At 33.2% G+C, this 23983-nt stretch overlaps 1 protein-coding gene across 1 annotated transcript in view; it reads right to left on the bottom strand.

Moving 5' to 3' along the window:
• The window catches only part of LOC129806228 (glutamate receptor ionotropic, kainate 2-like), a 47174-nt gene that overhangs the window by 14750 nt on the left and 8441 nt on the right, over positions 1 to 23983 (bottom strand). The window contains exons 6-18 of the mRNA XM_055854658.1: positions 20754 to 20965; positions 20354 to 20542; positions 20115 to 20267; positions 19980 to 20025; positions 17035 to 17097; positions 16763 to 16895; positions 16495 to 16684; positions 13331 to 13450; positions 11544 to 11690; positions 11191 to 11266; positions 11056 to 11074; positions 5536 to 5734; positions 3529 to 3760 (exon numbers count right to left, since the gene is read on the bottom strand). Coding sequence (XP_055710633.1) covers positions 3529 to 3760; positions 5536 to 5734; positions 11056 to 11074; positions 11191 to 11266; positions 11544 to 11690; positions 13331 to 13450; positions 16495 to 16684; positions 16763 to 16895; positions 17035 to 17097; positions 19980 to 20025; positions 20115 to 20267; positions 20354 to 20542; positions 20754 to 20965 — 1779 coding nt within the window. The remainder of the gene's footprint in view (positions 1 to 3528; positions 3761 to 5535; positions 5735 to 11055; positions 11075 to 11190; positions 11267 to 11543; positions 11691 to 13330; positions 13451 to 16494; positions 16685 to 16762; positions 16896 to 17034; positions 17098 to 19979; positions 20026 to 20114; positions 20268 to 20353; positions 20543 to 20753; positions 20966 to 23983) is intronic.

Here is a 23983-nt window from a genome sequence, read left to right on the forward strand (position 1 = left end):
GAATATTTTTCAACGGAATTAGAAAATGTGAAAAGCAAAAAAAGGCTATTCAGGAAATTCCATCATTCGCTTTCTCATTGATTTGAATTCCATAGAAAAGCTTCTTTTGACTGGTAAACAAATTGAAATCCTTTCTTGTGTGGGAATATCACTTCAAAAGAGCTTTCACCAGGCGTCTTCACTTTGGAATTGCAATTCATCTGAGAAAAGTCATTGAATCGTATTTGCAGATCAATGGGAAAAATGTTAGATAAACTTTGCAAAAGAGAAGAGGCCCAACCTAATAGGAATTTTAGATTCCGCCTCTTTTATAAATTTAAGGACAGCTGCAGTCTAAACTTATTCATTTTGAGGGATCATAATGACCTGTTAAAATAGTGCCTCTTCAAGGAGAGACACTTACAAAATTAGATGTAAGCAGGGCCATAAGTTTCCAGCCCTGAATAATTAAGCCACGCCCCCTATATGTTTCTTGTAAATAAAAAGTTTCAGCAACAAAGTCATTAGGGTAAGTGTGCCAAATTTCGGCTTAGTTGCATGCAAGCGACAAAGTCTCAAGTTTGAAATGTAATATTTTTAATATAAATTGAATATTTTTGTTACTCTTTTATAAGGAGTGTTGCTTAGAACCTTGCAGACAGTTTATCATTTTTATTTTCTCTAAAATCATTCCTAATACATTTTAAAATGACTAAAAATGAAGACATTGCTTTGGTGTCCTATTTCGACCACCTTCATTCTCATAGTTCCTTGCCCTTTCAGAATTCTTTCAATGTCTTTTTCAGATCATCTTGCTCGTCGAAGCGACATTTTTTTGTTTTTTTGCATTGTACAATCTCAAGAGTATCCAAAAACTAAAAATTCATGGAAATTCGTGGAACAATAAATATGGCCGAAATTGCAAGCTGTCCGGAATTTGGCACACTTACCGTATGTGTATCTAAATGTAGAAAAAATTGTTGAGATTGTGGTGGTATGTAAATACAATTTTTTCAGGAATTATTTGGAATTATTAGTCATACACAAAAATAATTTTGGCTCTATCCCCTTAAAAATGTAATGGCAATTAAAGTAAAAATTTGTCTCTTTTCAATGCTCAGTAAGACGATAAAATGGTATCCTTGAAACCCTGGAATGAATAACTTCTATTAACTGTAGCCAGGGCTAAGGGTTTTTATTACCCGAAATATTAAGCCACGCCCCCTATAAGAACTTTGTGTATAAAACTTGTATTTTTAGGACATGAATGTCCTTCCGGTGAGCGTCGGTGTATTGGGTGCAATCCAAAATAAAAAAAACACACAATGTACCAGAGCTTTCGACACCTATCGTGTCTTCTTCAGTGGCTGTTGAAGGAATTTATTTTTGAATTATAACGTATTTTTCATTTTGAATTTTTACAAGGTTGTTCACTTACTTCTTGGTTAGTCTTTCTTTGGATATTTTGTCAAGTTTTGGTCTACTTTTTTACACATCAGTTGTTTGAAATTAGTTAGGAGCGCTAGAATGTAGGATAATGAGGTAAAATACACAATCTTTTAGCTTTAAATTAATTTAAAACAATTATAAAATAGCAAAATTATCACTAACAATTTCTTTTCTTTCTTTGTTGTCATCAAACGGCTTGGCACTTGAATATAGAGGAACAATTTTCTATGTTTGTGTTAGTGTATCTTTTTGTGCAAGCATTCTATGTTTCCCCTATATTTGTGAGCTTTCATATTTCCCCTCATTCCCCTCATTTTCATTTGTGTATAAAATGTCTTGAGTAAAACCTCACAGCTTTTTATGTCACCTGGACGTCAGATAATCAGCAAATTTTTGACAGACGTAGAGCTCTATTGAGAGAACAACATATCTGTCGGACTGATATAAATTCTAAGGAGATAAACCGATCGAACTATTGAAGTGGGCGTGGCATAAATTATATTGCCAGTATACTCAAAAATATATAATAGGGTCGAGTAACCACTTATCAACACTTTAGGGAAAATAATTAATTTGGTGAAATTAATTTGATTATAACTTTTGATCCCTTATTATAAGATAACTCAAATTTGACACAAAGTTACTGCGATAAATTCGTCAAAATGCGTAGATTCGTCAAAAAAATTAGTACTCCAATTTATCGCTGCACTACTTAAAAACTGATTTTTATTAACAATGCAAAAATATTCACTTCGTCGCTACTTTTTACCACCTTTCGCCAGTTTTGTAACCGCTTCTCGCCACCCTCTTGAAAACGTTCAAACTCGATTATTTTGGGCAATATTGTGCAAAAATACATTCGACATTTCTTTTTCCTCATGATCACCTTATTATTACTCACTTTAAATGAATTTTCTTCACTTTTATTTGGGAAATCAAATTATTATACTGTTGCAGAAAGTAAACGAAGCAGATTTGACAACTGAGAATCTACGAAATAAAGTTAGGATCGCCAATTGAAAAGCAATGGCGACAGGTAGTAAAATCAATTCGAAACATTACCATCTTAAAAGAGGTGGTAATGTCTCTCTCATAACGGTGTTATTCCAAGACGAAGAAAAGAACGGGGGTGTACGATTAACTTTTTTCCCTCATAACTTTAACACTTTTAAGGTGTAAAAATATTTCAACATTTTTAATGTTAATTTTACGCCTTCTTAAAGGTAAAATTAACATGAAAAAGGGTAACTTTAACCCCTAATACACCTAAAAAGTGTAATATTTACACCGATTTCGGATCAATACTACAGGGTAAAATAAACATTTCCGAGATGTTATTTTAACTTTTTCGGATTTCTCTCAGTGAATGAAAAAATTAAAATAGGACATTTTTCTCCTGAATATTTCTTTTAGTACATAGCTGTTCTCATGTTCTTCTGATTTATCGGGTTTTCTTTGTTTGGTTCCTGTCACGACTGTTTACTCCAGTAATCGTCATGTTTCAAACAACCAAACACAAAGAAGAGTTGACAATGCAGAAGCACATGAAAACAGCCATCTACTAAAAAAAATGTTCATTAGCAGAATGCCCTCTTAATTTTTCATTGGAATAGTACCATAAATCCTTTGTATTACAGAATAGGTTTGCGTCTTAGCTAAACGAGAAAAAAGTGTCTGGAATTCATTGATTTTTTTAACAAATAGAAATTGAAAAATTTTACTGAAATATTTTCAAAAGTAGGGGAAAGTGGGGCTACTTTGAGCTGTAGGGCTACATTGTTATACGATTTTTTAGCACATTTCTAATGGAAACTGGGTTTTAACATGATGTAATTTGGATGGAAAAAACAATTATGGATCTATATAAAATAATCGTAAGAACCAGCTTCATTTAGAAATAGGCGAAAAAGGCGTATAACGTATAACAATCTAACCCCATAGCTAGCTCAAAGTAACTCCACCTCCCCCTACTTATGATTTTAAACCGTTCTAGTCATACTGAAGTGGAAAGTGGGTTTGCATCTTGGGAAAATAAGTAAATATTTGCAATAGTTGTTGAATCTTCTCAACGTTATCTTAGAGCATTAGTAAGACACTCACTGACTGGCATTGCAATTCCATATCCTTTGCTGTCCAAAAGTCCTCCAACTTGAGTGAGCTCGCAATTTCTCTCAGTAATGTACTCAAGTGTTGTGGATTCCATAAGGAAAGCGTAGAGACGTTTACCCTTTTTCACACGTTCCATGCCTTCTTCATTATTCTTTGCAAACACAGACGGACGTGCGCTCTCCATTGCTGCCCACATTCTCTGATACGTCGAGAAATTAGACTCCTACACGATCCAAAAGACGATAAAATCGATTGAAATCAACATTTAACAATTGCGTTTCAAACTTTTCTTCAGTTGTTAGATCTCTAAATCACTCCAAAGTGGAGATAATTGCATTTGGACTATAGATGTTGAGAAGAGATTTTCCTCGTAATTCTATGAGAAAACTTTCATCCGAGCTACCATCAACTAAAGTGTAAAGATATCTTTTAAGCAGTTTGAGAGAGTAAAGCTGTCTACACATTTGGTAAACAATAATAATATTGAAATAAAATGTCCAAATATTGAAAGCCGAAGGATAAATCAATAATCCGAAACTAAACCTAGCTCTAAATCCACAAAAAAAAAGAATTTGCGAAGGTATCCGAGAAAATCACATCACTAAGAACCTAGGGATTTTTTTACGATGTCGTCTTTCGTTTTGTTTAACATATATGTCATATTTCTGACTAATTTTAGTTAAATTAAGAGCTAATCTTTATTGTTAACGGTACGTGAAGTTTTCAAATGAAATAATTACCTATTTCATGAACAAAAAGGGTTTTTCTGAAGTGTCTGCAAATGCTTCAAAAGGAAACTCCGAAAATGTAATTTTTTTTGGAGAGATTTTCCTATTGTTTTAGATGGGAAAGGCGAAAAGACCAGGCATAAGAACAAATCCTGCACTCAAGAGCAACTCAACAAGGTTTTGGAAGCCCTTCGTTGTGGTTTCACTTACACTATTTGTCTCCAATTAGAAACTTTCCCTTGTCTCCATTTGGATTAATAATGTTTCCAATAGAAGCATTTTACGCTCGCGTATTTTTCTTGTATTTAAGAAGTTTTTAAACTATATCTAAATAATTTTCACTAAATAGTAACATTCTAGAAGAGTCAAGGAGCAAATTTATGTAATTATCTTCAGAAAAAAATTTAACTTAATGTGTTGAATCTTCTGTCAAAAAAAATTCTAGAAATGGTTTTGAATTAGGACATTTACCCTATCTCAGCTCCGATTCTAATGAACCGATTTAATTCTTTATAAGGCATTCTAGGCTTTTAAATGGAAAATTATGTTTTGAGATCTTTTTTTTAATACTTCAAATCATTGCATAATAATTTAATATTGATCACTATTATTGACATAAATTTTTCCCAATGTGTAGGCAGCTTAAAAGAATTAATCTTGTAATTTTCTAATGCAATTAGTGGTAAGAAAACAGTAATGAAATGAAACTATTTCAATGGAATTAGAGTGTTTGAGAAATCTTCAAATTGATGGTATTCGTTTGCAGAGAGAATTTCCTAAAAGCTTTTGAACGATAATTGGATTTCTCAGCAAAATATCACTATTCACACAAAGTGCTTCCTTTAGACTTATTGTCAGTTGGAAAATTTTGCAGAAAACACAAAATTGACGAGATTGCAAAGTTTTGGCTTTCATGCAAGATCCTTCTTAAATCTTTCGATGAAAATTAAACATCAGCAGAAGCGTACAAAATAAATTATTATTTGCTTTCATAGCCAATAGCAAATAAGTTCTGAGCATACAAAAAAGAACTTTGCTGAAAAAGTTATAGAATTGATTGATCTGAAAATTTTCCAACAAGTCTAAAAATATTCTTTTTTTTTTTTAAGAAAAAAGAAAGTTTTGCGACAAGAAAACCACGAAGAACTTTGCATTCATGCGGTGAATAGAAAGTTTCTTGCCAAGATTCTAGCTTAATTTTCTCACACCTGAAAATTATCTCTCTCCTCAACAAAAGCCCATTTTGAAGACGAACTTTCACCAAACTTACCTTGAAGAACGACAATGTACTGCCTCCGATCACGGCTCCATACTTAATTTTGCTCTGCTTGGCCAAATCCTCTGCACTCTCAATGGTGGCATCCATTCTTTCCATGGTGAGAAAAGCTGCTAGATTGGCTGTGTACGATGATAGCATAATTAATGCAAAAAACCACCACATTCCAGCCACAAGTCGCGTGGAAATTGCCCTGAAAGATGAAAATTAAATTTCTCCGCATGAGAAAATGTGTCAACATCGATGATTTTCCATTGTACTTGGGTCTATGTACTTGTTATTGCTCCTCTATCTTTCTAATCGGACTCTCTATGTCCTGAATGTCTCTTCGCATAATCCATTTTCCCACCCTTTCAACCACAAGAAGAAAGAGTTGCAATGCTACTAGATAAAAAATAGTTTTGCGCACTTCATTCCTTCGAAAACATTCCATAAAAAATTATTTATAAAAGGTGGGTGTCTTGGCTAAACAACATATCTAATACTATAATATGTTTGATAAGTTTACTTATAATTATTAGGAATGGTAAAAAAGTAAAAAAAAAATAATAAAAAAAGTAAAGTTTTGGATTCTTTAGATGACTTGGAATAAATATTTCTAAGTCTGCCATAATATTGTTGAATAGGTTCTTGTCCATGGTAAAATAATAATAAATTAAATTTATTTTATTCAATTCATTATCATCTTTGCGTATGTAATTAAGAATGAATTAAGAAATAGCGGAAACTGGAGCACCACCAAACACGGGGTAGCACCAAACACTGCGATTTTTTAATCAGATATTCGACTTCTGAGGACAAGGCCTATAGGAATTTCTAGGCACTATTGGGATGCTTGTCCATTGAAGAAATGGACGAGATAGTCCAAGTAGTTTAGAAATAAAAATTAGTGTTTGGTGCTACCCCGTGTTTGGTGGTGCCCCAGTTTCCCCTATTCCATTTCTACAAATAAGAAATTTCAAAAATTGAAAATAAAATTAATATTTTTATGAGGTTATCGTATAAAGGTTGATGCCTTGGCTAGATATTCTACTTAAGCTTTTACGTGTATATATTTTTACTTCTAGAACGTAAAGACAGAGTAGTTATATATTCGACTTTTTTTCAACTTTTCACCGTCTTAGAACTTAAACGGTAAGAGATATTAATTTTCGATCTTCGGTGACCAATCCTTCAAAAACCGCTTCTTTTGTTCCTTCCTTCCTGAAAACGGCTCCTACGATTTCTTTTATTTTTGGATATGTTTTAGAGGTGGTTCAGGCGAACGTTTCGTTCTAACATACCTAAAACCTGAAAACTTCGCCATCTTTTTTTTTTTAAGGAAAAAGTTTTGACTACTTTAGAGGCACTATTTAATAATAGGTTTGGTTAAATTTGGATTTTTTGGAAAGGTCTTTAAATTTCCAACCCGACTGTATCGGTCACAATTGGTGATGAATAATTTAAGTACACGTATATGATTAATCTTTTTTAAATATTCTTTTTTTCTGTCCGTAAACTTGTTACCCTTTTACAGACAAAACGGTAAGAGATACGAACTTAGGACCCGTAGGACCCGTCCATAAGTCGACCCAAGGAACATTTTTTAATCCAAACAAGAAAAAAATAAATGAACTATTTGTATACATAGAAAATTGCATTTCGCAGTCAGAAGGAAAACAAAAAAAAATAATATTTTAGGTGAAAATCCTGAACAGGTGTTAGTCTTGACTAAATGGTCTTCTAAAGATTCAAAATTGTATTAGGTGAGATTCTTAACAATCTCACCTACTATAATCCTAACAAAATTTCATGTCCTCCGATCGCGCTCAAACTTGGCCAAAATGTGTTTCGCCACTTCCTGATCACGAATATATGGGGGGCTAAGTTACGTTCCCGGCCGGCCGGCCGGCCGTCCGGCCGCTCTTTGGAGCTTAATAGCTCCTAAACTAAAAGAGATATCGACTTGCGGTTTTCGGCAAAGGTTAAATATCGTATGAAAATTGCAACATGGTGCATTGACCCCCCACCCCCCACCCCTCCTTCCGCCATTTTGAAGACCCCCCTTTTTTTGTTTTCTCAATAGCTCCGGCCCTATGGCATCGAGCGGGCTCAAATTTTAGTATGTTATAGCTGGGCCTTAGAGCTTTCCATCAATACCAAACTTAAGGTCCCCCGACCCCCCTGACCCGAGCTATAAGGGTCCAAAAAAATTTTCTTAAAATGGCCATAACTCCGGTTCTAATAGTCAGAATTTAAAAAATGAGGGCTTTTTGGAAAGCTCTCGTGAAATGCCACTTCTCCTTCTAACATCGCAAGTTCATAAAACCACCGCTAGGGGCGCTATTATTAAAATGAAAATTTTTAAATCTTAAAAGTTAAATAACTCAAAAATTCCTTATGCAATCGGGCTGAAATTTTAGTATGTTGTAGCCGTTGATTATACCTATCAAACAAAAAAAACCTTAAGTCGATCTAAAACCCCTGACCCGAGCTATAAGGGGTCAAAGTTCGAACATTGACCGGCCTCTATCTCCGGTTCTAATTAACATAGCGACCTAAATTTTACCTTTTTGGTTTCGTCTCGATGAGCACTTTCAGATGGAAGTTCAAAAAGTCACCACAGGTGGCGCTGTGATAGCGTCAAAATTCATCGAAATTCAAAGTCACTTTTCTCAAAAACGGCATTGTGCAAGTTAATGAAATTTTAGTATGTTGTAGTCCAGTCTAGGACGTTTCCAAAATGGTGCGTATGTGCGCTGTGGTTTCAATAGAACCGGAGATATGAGGGGTCAAAGTTCACGAAATTCAAAAAATCATATCTCCGGTTCTATGTGACCGATTTTGATGAATGAGGGCTTAAACGAAAGATCTCACCAAATACTACAACTTTCAAGAATATTTGAACTTCGTGGGACCAACACCAGGGGCGCCACAGTCGAAAAACCAATTTCAATATCACATAACCTCAATTATCTCGACTGTCGCTAAACCGATTTTGATGATTACTTCGACATAATTGTAGAGCACATTTGTCTCTACATTTCGTCCATACATCATTTTCCACTCAGACTAAGCTATCACTCAGATTTTGCCGTTTAAGTGTGAAAAAATTGATTTTTCCCATAATAACGCTTTGAAATCACTCAGATGCCAATTTGACTGCCTCTACTCCACCAAGACACTTAAAATAGGGTTTTAAATGGAAAGTCCCACAAAAGACAACAATTCTTTGATATAGTTGAAGTTCAACAAATGACTACTTGGGGAACTCTGGATGAAAAAACGAGTTAAGAAACAAAAAACCTCGATTATCTTGACTTCTGAGTAATCGATGAGATCATGTTCTATGGAAAAATTATAGAGAACATTCTGGTCTACATTTCACCCATATAACACTTTTCTGTCAGTTCATCCAAATCCTTGATATTTTGGTTTAAATACAAAATTTGTATAATTTCACGAATTTTATTCAAGATAACTGAATGGCGTCTCCCAACTTCAGCTCTAAATCGAATTTGCATGCACTCCGAGTTAGCTCACGTTAAGAATCTCACCTACATAAGCCGGTTAGGATTATCTGTCCTTTTCCTTTTCATTTCATTAGAATGCTTTAAAGTTTAATAATTCTACAAATAGATAAATTAATAGGGTGGAGTCTACACTTATGGATTTTATACACACTTATGGACAACGCAAAAATCTAAAGTTATTACATTAAACTTATTTCGAAAAATCAAAAAAAAATTGTTAATTACATCATAAACTAATAATTTTATAATTTTTCGAAATATGTTTTACGTAAGAACTTAAGATTTTTGCACGCTGTCCATAAGTGTATAACATCCATAAGTGTAGACTCCACCCTAGTCATATTTTTTCTTGAATGAAAAAAATTGAAATTTCCAAATTCTTTATTGAGTTGAGGACCTGGTTGCTGTATTTGCTAAACATTGATAATTTTGATATTTCCTTTTTCCAAATTTGCAGTATAAAGTAAAAATTACAATTCTATTTAGATAAAAATGAGTTGTTATTAAGAAATGAAAAATAAAGAAAAATTTAAACGAATCTTGTATAAATGGTTGATGCCTGGGATAAAAAAACCTCATATCAAAAATTCAATTTGTTATTCGATCGACCAATAGATTGATTTAAATTCTTAATTGCTTGAGAATTAAATAAATCACTAGAGGTGTTGTTTATAGAATAAACTGTAAGTGAGATTTTATAAAAAGTTCAGTTGGATTGGTTTGTGTATTAGCTACAATTATGTTTATTTCTTTTATTGAGAATAATCCAGTGATCGTCGGATGGAACATTTCAGCCCAGAATAAAAAACTTTTCTTCCCATTTTCTTCCAAAAAAATGGAAAGAAAAGTTTTTTTATTCTGGGCTGAAATTTCCCATCCGACGATCACCGAATTATTGTCAATGTTACGTCGGTTCGTTACCCTATGTTTATTTAAAACAAAAATTAGAAAAAGAGAATATAGTAGTTAGATCAAAAGTTTATACAAAGAAGAGTATTTAATAAAATAGTATTACTGATCCACAAAAATATTGATATCAGAAAAGAATAAGTGGGAACCGGAGTTCGTCGAAGGACCTGAAGATACTTTAGGAAAACATCAACTCTTTCCAGAGCTTTCGGATTTTTTTTCCTAGAATTGATGTTTTCCTAGATTATCTCCAAATGCCCCGACGAACTCTGGTTTCCACATGTTCTATTTATCAACGTCGGTTTTTCACAATGATATCAGGATAATCGATAAGAAAAAAATGGTTTCTGTCTTAGATAAAAGTAATAAAATTTTAAGGTCTTCAAGGAATTTCAAATGATACTTCATTTAAGTAATTATTAAAAATCGAAACTAACATTTATTAACTAATTATTAACTAAAGCTAAAAGTTTATTATTTCGTGTTTCACAAAAATATCAATTTTTAGACGACTAAGGTTAGTGCATGGGGTGAATAAGTCTGTCACTTACAGTACACTCTGAGTGCGATTAGTGCGATCATCGCGATCTTTGAGATTGATTGCTACAATCAGTGCGATCAGCACGATCTTGGAAATTGATCTCGCGATCTGCCACTCACGGTTCACTCGCTGACCATACTTATTCACCCCCTGGGTTAGTGTCTTAGATAAAAAGAATTGTTAATAAAATTTATCAAGCCTTGAGAATATTTTCATTTTTATTTTATTTTGGAAACCTTTAAAAAATCAAACTAATGATATTAAGCATTTTTATCGAAAAAAAAACTATTTTATTGATTAATAAAAAATATCATTTTTGTATTGGTTGATGTCTTGGGTAAAAAAAAACATTTGATAATAATTTGTGTCCTTTGAGAAAAAAAATATTGCATGTCTTCTTCATATTTCCCCAACAACTCGGTCAACTTTTGAGTTGGGATACATGCAAATAGGTAAACTAGTGCAAATTTTTGAGTGATTTGCAATTTATTAATCGATGAGATGGAACGAATTAAGACTAGAAATTATTCAAATTGCTCATGAAATACTCACTTTGGCAGAATGTCCGATCCTTTGAAGAGTCATTGTAGAATGGTACAGTTGTTCATTAGATGTCGAGAAGAAGAAGAACACAAAGTGGTAATTGGTAAATTTATGGTAATTGAACGGATGCTTTTTTGGCCTTACCTTGACCCATAATGGAGCCCATAGTTAACCAGGTACAATTTAGCATGTCCCAGATATTTTCAACTTCTTCAGGTTCCTGTTGAGGCAAAGAGCAACCAGGAGAAAGTCGTTAGATAATCCCCTCTTCTTTTATTTAATCATCAATTAATTAAGGTAACCCCAACCATTCCCACATGTTCACATTCTATTTTCACAGTATTCTTCCATGTATGATGATTAAAGGTCCGGAAAAAGGTTTTTATTTTGTGGTTTTGGTACTTCCTCTAATTTTATCCCACCCATTCTTCTTCATTTGCTCACCCACAAAAACCCACAAAATGTCTAGCAGAACAAAATAAAATGAATGTTTTTACCGTGTTGCAGGGATGAGGATTCTCCCAGTCGTCCGGTGCCATTCTGGCCAGGACAAACAACAGCACAGATACACCAAGATAGGCCGATGCCATATATATCCACACATCCAATGACAATGGACTGAGGAATGAGAATAAATCCGGAGGCTAAATAATTTACACATAATTAATTTTTTATCATACACAAGAGAGCTTTATCACGGAAGGAAAGTAAAAGCTGTGGCAAAAGCGAACAAGGAAAATTTAAATGGAGTGGAAAAAATATTGGGAAATGGAGAAGATTTCATGTCAAAATTTTGTACTATATTTAGTAAAATTGGGGCGATTAATTCAGAACATCCCTTTGGCATTTAAAATTGATTAGTTGGATCTTAAAAGAGTGGCATTTTGTAAAATATTCCAGGAAATTACTTTCTGAATTTGAGGTTATGTAGGGAAAATCTAACCTACAAAATAGAATTTAAAATAAATAAATAAAAAAATCGCCAGAAGGGAACCTGTGCTTTTGGAGGCGTGGTCTATTTTTTGATGCATTAAAGTCCTAGGGTTATTCCTAAGATTGAATTAAGAGTTGTGTTTCTGAAGCGTGGCAGCGCGGGCTTAAAACGAGAATGAGCTAATAATTACTTTTACGTAAAGTTTGATAGGGGAAAGTGCCCATGCTTGATACCATTGGAAGCTTCGTAATGACTAAATTTTCTATGTTTCACAATATAAATGTATATATACGACAATGTGACTTATCGCAACAATATTTTATAAACTATGGGAAAGTGGACAGTTTTTTAAAATATATTACGGAGTCACACTTATTGAGAAACATAGGAAAAATTTAGTCATTGCGAAGCTGCTAATGGTATCAAGCATGGGCGCTTTCCCCTACTAGAATCCTATGAAATATTTCTATTTTAGGATAAGTGTGCCAAATTCCGGCCAGGTTGCAATTTCGGCCACCCTTCTTATTCCTTGAATTTCCATGAACTTTTAGATTTTACGTACTCTAGAGATTATACAATGCAAAAGAATAACAAAAAACGTAGGTTCGACAAACGAGATAACGTGAAAAAAATATTGGAAGAATTCCCGAAGAGCAAGGAACTATGAGAATGAAGGTGGCCGAAATAGGGCACCAAAGCTATGTCTATATTTTTATTCATTTTAAAATGTTTTAAAAATTATTTTAGAGTAAATAAAGACGGTAAACTCTTTACAAGTTTCCAAGCAACACTCTTTCAGAAGAAAGAATAAAAAATATCAATTTGAATTTAAAATATTACATTTCTAACTTAAGACTTTGACGCTTGCATGCAACTATGCTGAAATTTGGCACACTTATCCTATCTCACATTTTTATCGGATGACTTTAGGGATTTTTTTGAGATTTAGTCAATCATAGATCACGTCTAAACCACTTTACGATACTGAATATTCAATTGCACGCCGATAAAACTTTAGAAAAATAAAACTACCTTCTTTCAAATAAAAAAATTGTGCCCTTGAAATCCTTCAAAATTGTTCAATTTGCAAATACATCGTGAAAGTACCACGTCAAAAATTGATTTCTTGCAATCGGATTTCCAATAAAATTCCACTCTTACGACTGACCTAATAAAATGCCTCTTTTGTGTGACTTTGCCTCCTACACAATCCCAAGTGATTCTGCTGGAATTTCAGCTTCATTGATCCAATTTCTCAGCAATTTCGCCGTGAAATGGTCGAATTAAACGCCCCTTACTGTGGGGGAGGGAAAGGCGGTGGGATGGGGTAGAAAAAAAGTGATACTGAACCTGCTTTACTGGCTTGGCATACAAAATACTGATACCAAGGGTCATGAAGGGCATCGTAAAGTCCACAGCCGTTCGTCTCTCGTAGGTGATTGTCAAGTCACAAATTGCCAAGTCAGCTTTCTGCATATTATAACCAACAATATGACCATTAATAACACCGGAAAATATTTTATCTCCCATGGATATTTCCACTCTTATTCCATCATCATTCTGAACAAGAAGGGAGAGGAGGAAAACTTTTCACTCCCACCCTGGACAGAAAATCAATTGAGCTTTTTTTTTTGTTCTTTTCCTCCCAAATTTTCGCCAATGAATGATGTATGGAAGAAAATTGGTCAATTTGGGTTAGATTCATAAGAGTATATTTGATCGACGGTTCCATTCAATAATATTCTAGTTCCGGAAGCAACCAAAATGCCGAAAGCCAAAATCCTGAAAGAGCCAAAATCCCCAATAATGGTAAAAGTCCTGAAAGGAATTAAATTATACGGAGGATAATGTGTAGAATAATTTCCCAAGACACAGAAAATTTTCCTTTGCCTCCAGCAAGCGCGGGTATAATCGTGGGAGTAGCTATGACACTTTTAAGAATTCGAAATTTTGGTTTTCGGGATTTTGGCCGGGACCCTCTAATTCTTATAGCTTTTAAGTGGAGTATTTTGAAATAAACCACACTGGGCTATGGATTGGAAAATCTGAGGAAATCTCTCAAAGTAGTTTATTCATGAGATAAATATCTCTACTAAGCTCAAACAGAAGTAGATTTTGATTCTCCAATAGTGTCTTGGATAAAAGGTAAATGGAACTCTATTTGCACAGAAAGTCGTTGAAGTTCGAAGAATTCAAATTCAATTTCGAATTTTCATACTAAATTTTCGAACAAGGTGAGGAAAATTTATCAAATATCACACTATAAAGCTGCCAAAAGAGTTACTCAGTAATATTGAAGTGATTAAATAATAGTACAAGAACAATAATCGTCTTTATTGGCTCCGTTCAGTAATAACCTTTCAAAGACACAAAGCCACTCCAAATCCAAGCCAAACCTATTCGAAAAACTACCGGAAGCCTAAAGTGCAAGTTCATATACCCGCCGCTTTAGCGCTGATTGTTCTGATATTTCGAATTTCGATATTCTTGACTGCAAAATGCTGGCAAAAGAGTTACTCAGTGATTATGGAGTGATTAAATACGGGGGAAGAACAGTAAACGTCGTTGTTCTGTCTTTTTGCCTCACAATAATGTGAAGACCGTCACATTTTGACACTTGAGCACTTCGAAATTCGAACAGGATGTAACTTTCGACACCTTGCGAGAGAATTAAGAAGTAAGAAAGTTTCTTTTTTCGATCTTCAAATAGATTTTCGATTTTTTTCAAGATCTACTTCTGTACAGAAAGACTGTTCCACTTGTGTCTTAGCTAAAATAAAGTACAAAAAACTTATCTTTAGTCAGTTAACAAGTTGTTTTCTACACAACACAAAAAAATATAATTAACAATTAACCCAAATAATTCTCTGAATCACAACATTGCATTGCACAAGTTTTTTTTAAATTTTTTCGCTTGACCTATTTTGAGAAATTTCTTTCAAAATATACAAAAATCGTTGTTTATAAAAACTTGATTGTTTGTAATATTAAAAAAAGCTACAGAGAGCTTTTAAAAAGGGATATCGAAAATTCAAAGGAAAAATTCAGTAGAGAAATTCTATTTCGAAATGAAATTTTCGAATATCGCTCTTGTGTCTCTTTCTATTCTGTTTTTTTTTTTTTTTGTGAAAGCCACTACATTATTTCCCTACTTGAAACAGATTTTTAATAATTTACAAAAACATCCGCAATACTATTTTGTCTTTCATTATGTAAAAATATTAATTATAAAAAGTTAAACCAAGTAGACTTCTATAGTAAAGTTCGAAATTTTCGAAGTTCAAAGTTTCGTAATTTTTTATCATCCATAGACTAGATCATCTAAAGTTCTACATGGGTAAGTTAAAATTTTTCGAATATTTAAAACTTTTAAAATGAACCGTTTTGTTTTGAATACGGTATCTGAAATGGAATTGTCACAAACAAAATTTTTATTTTAGCTGAGACACTTAGGTAAGAATTGGTAACTTATCCTATATTTTTAAACAAATTTTCTTCGACAGGCTACATTTTTTGCTAATGTTAATAACACAATTTCTTTTAAAAATATTTGGAATTTTTCGATATAATAAAATTTTCTAGATTTCATATTTTATCTGAGACACATCGGGGAAAATTATAACAGACAACCTATTAAACAGCCAGAGCTTGATTATTCAAAAGTGTTGATAGCGGTTTCTAACTAACCAAAATGCCGTTAAAGTTCGAAAACTTCGAATTTTCAAACTAAATTTTCGCAATCGGTTGTATAACTTTGTCAAATACCACATTAAAAGAAGTAAATTGGTTACTCAGTGATTATAAAAAGATTTAATGGTGTAAAACAGGAGTAATATAAATATTATGAGCCTTGTTTCTTTGATTTTATTGACAACAACGTGAAGATTGGACATTTCGGAATTATCAAATAGTCAATAATAATTAGGGACCGTTCCTTTACGGTGTCTGACAAACTTGAAAACGCAGAAAGAAAATGAAAAAAGAGAAAAAAGAAAAAGAGAGTTATAAGAGCAAAAATAGTACTTCAAATTTTTCGAACTCCGGTTTCGAACACAGATAGGATGGCGGCATTACTTATAGCCCCTGTCTTTACTTATGGCCTCTTCATAAAAAAAATTAACATTGTCACAAACTAAATCTCAAAATGAAAAATATTAAATGTGTATTAATAGTACTTCACAGTTTTTTGGTTTTCGGAATCGTTTTCTGACAAGAATTTCAAAGATGTTATAAGTAATGACAGGCCAGAAGTACTTAATGCCGTCACCCAAAAGGATTTTTGAGCGAATTGAAAGAAGAAAAGCTGAAAGAAGTAAAGATTACGCAACAATCACCTGTCAATATTCAAATAAGTGTCTCAGAAGAATCAGAATGAGATCTTTCGATTTTCGAAATTTTTCCTAAACTAATCTTTTCGGAAAATTTCGCAGGGTTCAAATACTATCATTTCAAAATAGAATAGTATGGAATGGAATCGTTGATATTAAGTAGATGTTAGGGGTGGTAATACTTACCCGTTCGAGAAGTTGCTTCACAAGACCATCCCACTTTTTTGTCACTTTATTGTACGAGCCATACCTGCCATCCGGAACTAATTCGATACGATAGCTTGAGCCCAGAATCTTACATATACCATCCAGTAAATCCATTGAGTATCCCATAAACCGAGCATTTCCCTCAAGGTATTCCCCCTCCTTGGCTTCCCTGAAAAGAAAAAAAAAACACAGAATATTTTGAGGCACTCTGTCTTTTAATTCACCCAACAAATGCCTCCAAACCAACCTCATCGAAAGAAATGGAGGACCAAGACGTGATGTCACAATGAAGGTTTTATTCTGCAGAGATTCAACAATCTGCGAAAAGACTTCACCCTGAGTTCTTGTATAGTTAATTCCGTGTGTAGGATCCCAAGTAGCTGCAGGCATCATTTCATTTTTGTCCCCCAATTCCCCAAGCAGAGGCAGCGCCAACAAAAGAAGGAAAATCAAAAGGAAAAGATGAAATTCTGATGTAATTAATTGAGATTTCCAAGGGGGAAAAGTAAATTCTCATACCAATTCTCTTGAAGCCATCCTTGGATGATTCAATGATTTCCAGGTCAAAGTGGGTCCGATGTCCTTTTGTCCCCGGAAGAGAATCAAAATTAAAAAAAACAATAGAATGAAGAATTGGCGTAGGGAATTGTTGAATATACAAAATTTGGTGTGTGTCTTAGCTAAGTATCTGCAAATTAAAAATTTTCTGCATTTCAATGAAATTAAAAGTAACTATCTTTGCAAATAATCTGTGAAAAATTGCATGAACAACATATATATGTTGTAATATTGGGTTCTATTTATTACATCTATTTTATTTCAGTTCGAAAATTTCGAAAACATGGTATATGCCTTTAATAGAGTTTATCGCCCTTAGGAATTGAAAAACTTAGAAAATCAAATATTTTTTTTACAAATTACAATTTAAAATATCCATCAAAATCTGTGTTAGTGTTACAGAAAATCCAAATATTCGAATAGAAGATCAATAAATATGAAACCGTTTCTTAACGACTAATGAAATACGGAGAACGTTATTAGTAGTTATCAAAATGGTTTGTGCCTGGAATAATTTGTAATAAAAATTAATTTTCGACGACTCAGAATATAAAAAAAATCTATAAAATCCATAATCTATAAAATCTATATATAAAAAAGAATATAAAAATCGTTTTATTCGTTTTTTGGATACTTCTTTATAGCCACTACCTTCCCTGTGAATATTATACTTTAAAGATAATTATTCTCAAAGTTATTGAGATTTTAAATCTCAAAAATCCTATACTCTGCATGTAAAATCTCAGCTTCAAATCGCTCTTCTATAAAATTTGCCCACTGTAAGTTATTCGCTTCTTATTCTTAGCGGTCGATAATCAGAAGCCTTTAGTTGTCAAGTTTCTCTCACTTCCTCACTCCCTTGCAAAACCATGTTTCGGGTTTATTTCGAAATCACCTCCTACGATTTTTTTTAAAGATCGAATACGTTTTAGAGGTAGTCAAGGCGAATATTTCGTCCTTGGACACCTACGTTCGAAAACCATTTCGATATCGAATTTTCGAAAGTCAAAGTTTAACCACTTTGGATGGGCAAAAAACAAATGAGCAGTAAAAATTCTAAATGAGCAGTAAAAAATTAAAAATGATCAGTATAATATCTAATTATGGTCAGTAAAAAACTTAAATCTTTACATAAATGGACCTAATTTATATATTTAACATTTAAGATAGCTCCATATAGAGTGAAAAGCCCTTTATTTGCCCTTTGCCAAAATTTGGATTATAATATCACTGTTTAAAATTTTTTTGTCACTGATCAATTTTAACTTTTTACTGATAATTTATTCAGTGCCCTTTGGATGGTCTATCTTTCAATGGATTTGCTTAAATTTGGATTTTTTTGAAAGATCTTGAAATTTCCAACCTGACTGCATTGGACCTAATCGGTATAGTGAATCGGTAATGTACCCGTAAATGACATACCTTTCGCGGATTTACTTTTTTATTTATAATGGTTGTTACTCATGCTAAAATATTCTGAAACACAATTTTCTTAAGCAATTTCTTATTTCGGAATGCTTTTTTAAATGCATGAATCAATTTAATCGATGGTAGTAATCCGGTATGTACCCGAAAGCTCGTAAGTTCGCGCAGTCCGGAAAGCTTGAATTTTGAAATGAAAGCTTTTATTTTAAAATTTTTAGGGATTATTGTCTATAGGATGTTCATCAAACTTTCCTAAGATTTACAAAAAAGAAATCTTTATTAAATTATTTGAAAATATTGTTTGTGTCTCGGATAAATTATAATTTTTACTGATTCAATGATACTTTTTTGAAAAAAGAATATTTTATAAAAGATTTTTTAAAATGTGTCTCAAAAATTCTATTGAATCTATTGATTCTATTGTATTTTTTTCTTAAATTTCATTGGAGAAAAGCTGTATGTGTCTTCGCTAAGGAAAATTCTAATATAATGCTTTTTATGCCTTTTCATAATGTCCCATTCAAGGTTAGAAAGTTTCTAGATTATCTTGTGCAGAACTTTCCAGTCTAATACCAATTAATTTCATAAGAATGATAAATCTTTCCTGAAAATGAGGAAAACCGTGGTATGTGTCTAGAATACAATTCTAAATAATGCATTTTTTCTATTTTTTAGTTTGTAAAAAAAACAAAAAAAGACTTACTCGGCAAAGTTTATTTATATTTTGCAAAAGAATTACTTCACAGTCATATAGGGTAAGTGTGCCAAATTTCGGCATAGTTGCATGCAAGCGCCAAAGTCTTAAGTTTGAAATGTCATATCTTTATAGAAATTGATTTTTTCCATTCCTTCTATTTAAGTAGTGGCGCTTAGAACCTTGTAGACAGTTTATCGTCATTATTTTCTCTAAAATCATTCTTAATACATTTTAAAATTAATAAAAATGTAAACATAGCTTTGATGCCCTATTTCGGCCACCTTCATTCTCATAGTTCTTGCTCTTCGGGAATTCTTCAAATGTCTTTTTCACGTTATTCTTTTGGATTGTATAATCTCTGGATTATGTAAAAACTAAAAATTCATGGAAATTTGAGGAACAAAACAGGTGGCCGCTATTGCAAGCTGGCCGGAATTTGGCACACTTACTCTACAAGATAATATTTTTTCTTAATCTTGTAAAATTCTCTAATAAGTAGGGTAAGATGGGGTAATTCGGAATCATGTTAATTTTGGAATATTAATTTTTCTATCTAATGTTCAAAAATACAGCTAAATCCAAAAATTTCCAGAGGCTTGTGTTCAGGATATGTACCACAACCACCCCTTTTGTATCTAACAAAGAGAATTGTTTATCCTACCAAAAATCCCGTCAAAATGTCAGAGATTAATTTACGACGTGAAATTTAATCATCTCACAGTTGGCAAAATCCTGCTTCGACCTAAAAAAGAAATTCCAAACCAAAAAGTTCCATTTCACTCACCTAAATCATCAAATACAATTGGTCCAGTGATTCCGTGCTCAGTTTTCTGATTCCGGGAAAAGAGTGTCATGGAAAGAGAAGAAGAAATATGGTTAGATATGTCGGTGACACGTGAGTTGGGAAAAGTTTAATTACCAGCTTCATGTAGTTGACAATTCTGAGTCCATGTGGCCACTGGGTTGGTTGCTTGCAGTTCATGGGAATGGGAGAAATCTCATCGGTGCTGTCCAATTCTTGGAGAGCAGCAGCAAAAACGCGCACAGCATCATGGACCACAGCAGCTTCAGTCTGTGAATAAAATTGGGAAATGTGAGCATTTTGTCAAGTTCATTCTCTCAGGCATTTTCTCTATATAGTGAACAATCTCTGGCCACCTTGACATGTTCCGGGGAAATGCGGTAGATTCTATTGAATCTCTTCTCACCCTCTTCCCAGTCATGAACAGCATTCCTCAGTTCGTAGCTCTTTGGATCAATGAGACGCAGACTTGTGATATTTGATCTCACAAATTTCAGCTCCTCAAAGTCAATTGTGTGAGTGTTGAGTGATGTTATGACGTAGCTCTGAATAACACAAAACACCCATCAGACATCATTTCTGCAGAATACCCTTCAGAATAACTGGTAAATCTGTCTTAGAAATGAGTGAGGATTTTACGGTTTTATCAGCCAATATTCAAATTGGCGTTAGGCACATGGAGATATCTGTATCTTGTTTTTGCTAAGATTCAAATGGATTAAGTGAAAGTGTGGCTTTAAAATTAATTGTTACTACTTGGTAGTCCTCCATCAGCTTCACTTCTCGCGCCTGCCGCAGAATGTCCAGGATCTTATCAGGATCGCAATCCAGAACAATATTGCTCTCTCCGGACGTTTGGATCTCTTTCAGGAGGGGCCGGTAGTCTGGATCATCACCCAACTGACGGACTGTTATGGGATTGTCATCAGGTCCATGGATCTGCAAGACATCCTTCAGACGCATGAGACCTACAGAAAGTACCTTCATTTGATTCCACACTCCACAAAAGAGATTACTTTCCGCAGAGTTGAATATTAGCTTTTAAGATAAAATTGTTTTCAATGATTTGCTACTAGGTTTGCTATTATAATATTTAAGCTTTTTATAAAAATTGTTGATCAAGGGGCAGTTAATTAGATATTTAATTAAACTATAAGGCAGCATTAAAAATAGGGTATATCGAAATGTACCATGTGCCTCTCGAGCCTTGGAAAATTTATTTTATTTATTTATTTATTTATTTAATTATTTATTTATTTATTTATTATATACTCATCTCATTTTTACAATGTACAGTCGGTTGTTACATTTAAACAGTTATAATATTAGCAATAAAATAAGGAGAATCCCTCAAAGATGAATCCTCCATCATTGCAAACGATAGAGAGGTATCTTTGGTTTTTGTCTGCACATCATAAGAGTGTGCCATATATAAAAATCTACCATATAGCGGTTCATTTCTAAAGATGACTTCTCTTAAGATTTTTGATAAAATCCCTCTAACTTTGTCTTGATTAAAATAGTAATGTAGTAGGACTGTTGACCCTAGTGGAGTTAGTAGGAGAAAGCCCGTCCTGACGAAGACTATTCTAAGCCAACGGTACAAATCACTGTTCAGCTTGGGTGGTAACTCTGAGGGGTGCTATAAAAACGGCTAAATTCAAGTTTCGATATCTCTATAATTTTGTTAGGTGGAGTAAAGAGTGCTCGACTAGTTATTCCGAAGGGACAATCGAATCGGCTCTTCATTCGGTGTTCACCAGTAAAGCGAGGAGGACGCCAGATTCATGGCTGTCTTGGAATGGGTCGTACTCCCCTTGCGGGAAGGCCTGAATTCCTCTAAGGAACGTTGTGCTACACTGACTGAGAGAGAAATCCGAAAAAGTTAAAATAACATTCCGAAAATGTTAATTTTACCCAGAATTATTTATCCGAAATCGATGTTAATATTACCCTTTTTAGGTGTATTAGGGGTTAAAGTTACCCTTTTTCATGTTAATTTTACACTTAAAAAGGTGTAAAATTAATATTAAGAAATGTTGATATATTTTTACACCTGAAAAGTGTTAAAATTATGAGAAAAAAAAGTTAATCGCACCCTCTTTTTTTCTCAGTGCACCATTATTATTTATTAAGTGAAGATTGGTTCTCAAGTTCGAAATTCGGACAGAAAATTTCTCCAGCCACCAAGCGGACGAAATGAGAAACAAAAATGTATTTTCTTTAACTTTCGAAACCGATCTTCGAAATATTTGAAATGCAGCTATGAATTAAGCAATGATTGTATACAATTTTTAACGCCGTATTCTAGACGATACTTTGGGTTCCTTAATTGGTAATAGCATTAGAACTATTTTTCTTTTGAGATATAAGTTTTACATATTGTAAAGAATTATTAATGAATTAAGAGAAAAAATACTTGATTAGAACGAAAATGTTTTAAATGTTTTTTTTTTAATGGCGCCGAAAATGTTTCGTATTTCAAAAAATATCGTCTGCCGATATGGAATTATTCTGTAGGTATCACTAATGGTAACTTTCAAGAAAAGATATCTCGAGTCAAAATATTCTTAATTAAATGAATTTTATGGTCTCTTTACATATTTGTTTAGACGTCAAAATTCTCTCACAAATGCAATTTTTTCGAAAATTGCTACTAATGTGTAACGAATTTTAAGAAAGGTAATATCGAAAATTCCGTATCGAGCTTTTTACAAATTTTACTTCTCAGGCTTTTAGAACGATAATAGATAGATCTGTGTTTGATTGGATTGAACCATTTAGGAAACCTTCCAATTAGGGTATTTTAATTCGAAATGTCCATTTCGAAACAAAAATCCTCTACCAATCTTTTCTTCAGTACATTTTTGTCTACATTCCTTTCGTTCAGTAACCATTCCGAGAGAGCCCTTTGCGGTTAAGATTTTTTCTGTACCTATTCGAATGTAAATCAGAGATAACTTACCTAAAAACCCGTTGGAATTTCGAAAGTTTAAACCGACGAGTTTCACAAAAAAAACTTCATAAAAAGGACACTTATTTTAATGAAATTGCAATTCAAACATTCTGCCATCCTGGAATTTCCCAGAACTGTACAAGAACTCACTTTTTGCATCAAACGTTTATACACTGTTATTGATATTTTTGAGGATTGAAATGTGAAGAATATCGAAATTCGAAATGGCAGAACAATCAGCACTAAAGCGGCAAGTATGTAAACTTGCATTTTAGGCTTCCGGTAGATTTTTAAATAAGTTTCGCCAGGTTTCGCTTGGTTTTGGAGTAGCTTTGTCTTTTTGAAAGCTTATTAAAGAACAGACCGATTTCAGCGCATTATAAAGTTCTACCATCATAAGAAAACGCTTTCAGTAAATTAATTCAAAAATTAAAGATGTCACAGTAAATAATTTTTAAATGTTATATAGAAGTAATAAGTCCCGATCAAAATACTAAAAGATAAAATTCCGAAGGTCAAAATCCAAAATACATCGAAATCCCGAAAAGCCACAATCTTGAATGCATCAAAATCCCGAATCGGTTGGAATTCCGAATGAGTCAAAATTTCGAAAACCATAAAATCAGTGTAAAATGAATACGTTTTACGTTTAGCCAATATAAAGCAGTGTAAACCTATGAGACTCTCTTAAACAAACACGAAAAGTTGAAGCAAGAAATCTTATAGAGTAAAATTAATCACTTGTTCAAAAAATTTGAACAAATACAGAAGAAGGACTGATTTTTGACACATTCTTAACATGGATTATTTCCAAAAATCATTCCTAATGACTCTGGCACACCTTTTAGATCAGGAAAATTTCATGAAGTCGAAATTCGAATTCCTTTCTGTCTCATACGGTTTGCATATGTCTGTCTCATTCTTTCAGACTCTTCTTCGTCTTTTAAACATCACTTCAAATTCAATTTAGCTCAATCAAATTTGGAGTACGAAAGAATAGGATAAACATATGCAAAGAGTGTGAGAAAGA

Source organism: Phlebotomus papatasi, chromosome 3 (assembly GCF_024763615.1).
Source record: "Phlebotomus papatasi isolate M1 chromosome 3, Ppap_2.1, whole genome shotgun sequence".
Classification (NCBI taxonomy): Eukaryota; Metazoa; Arthropoda; class Insecta; order Diptera; family Psychodidae; genus Phlebotomus; species Phlebotomus papatasi.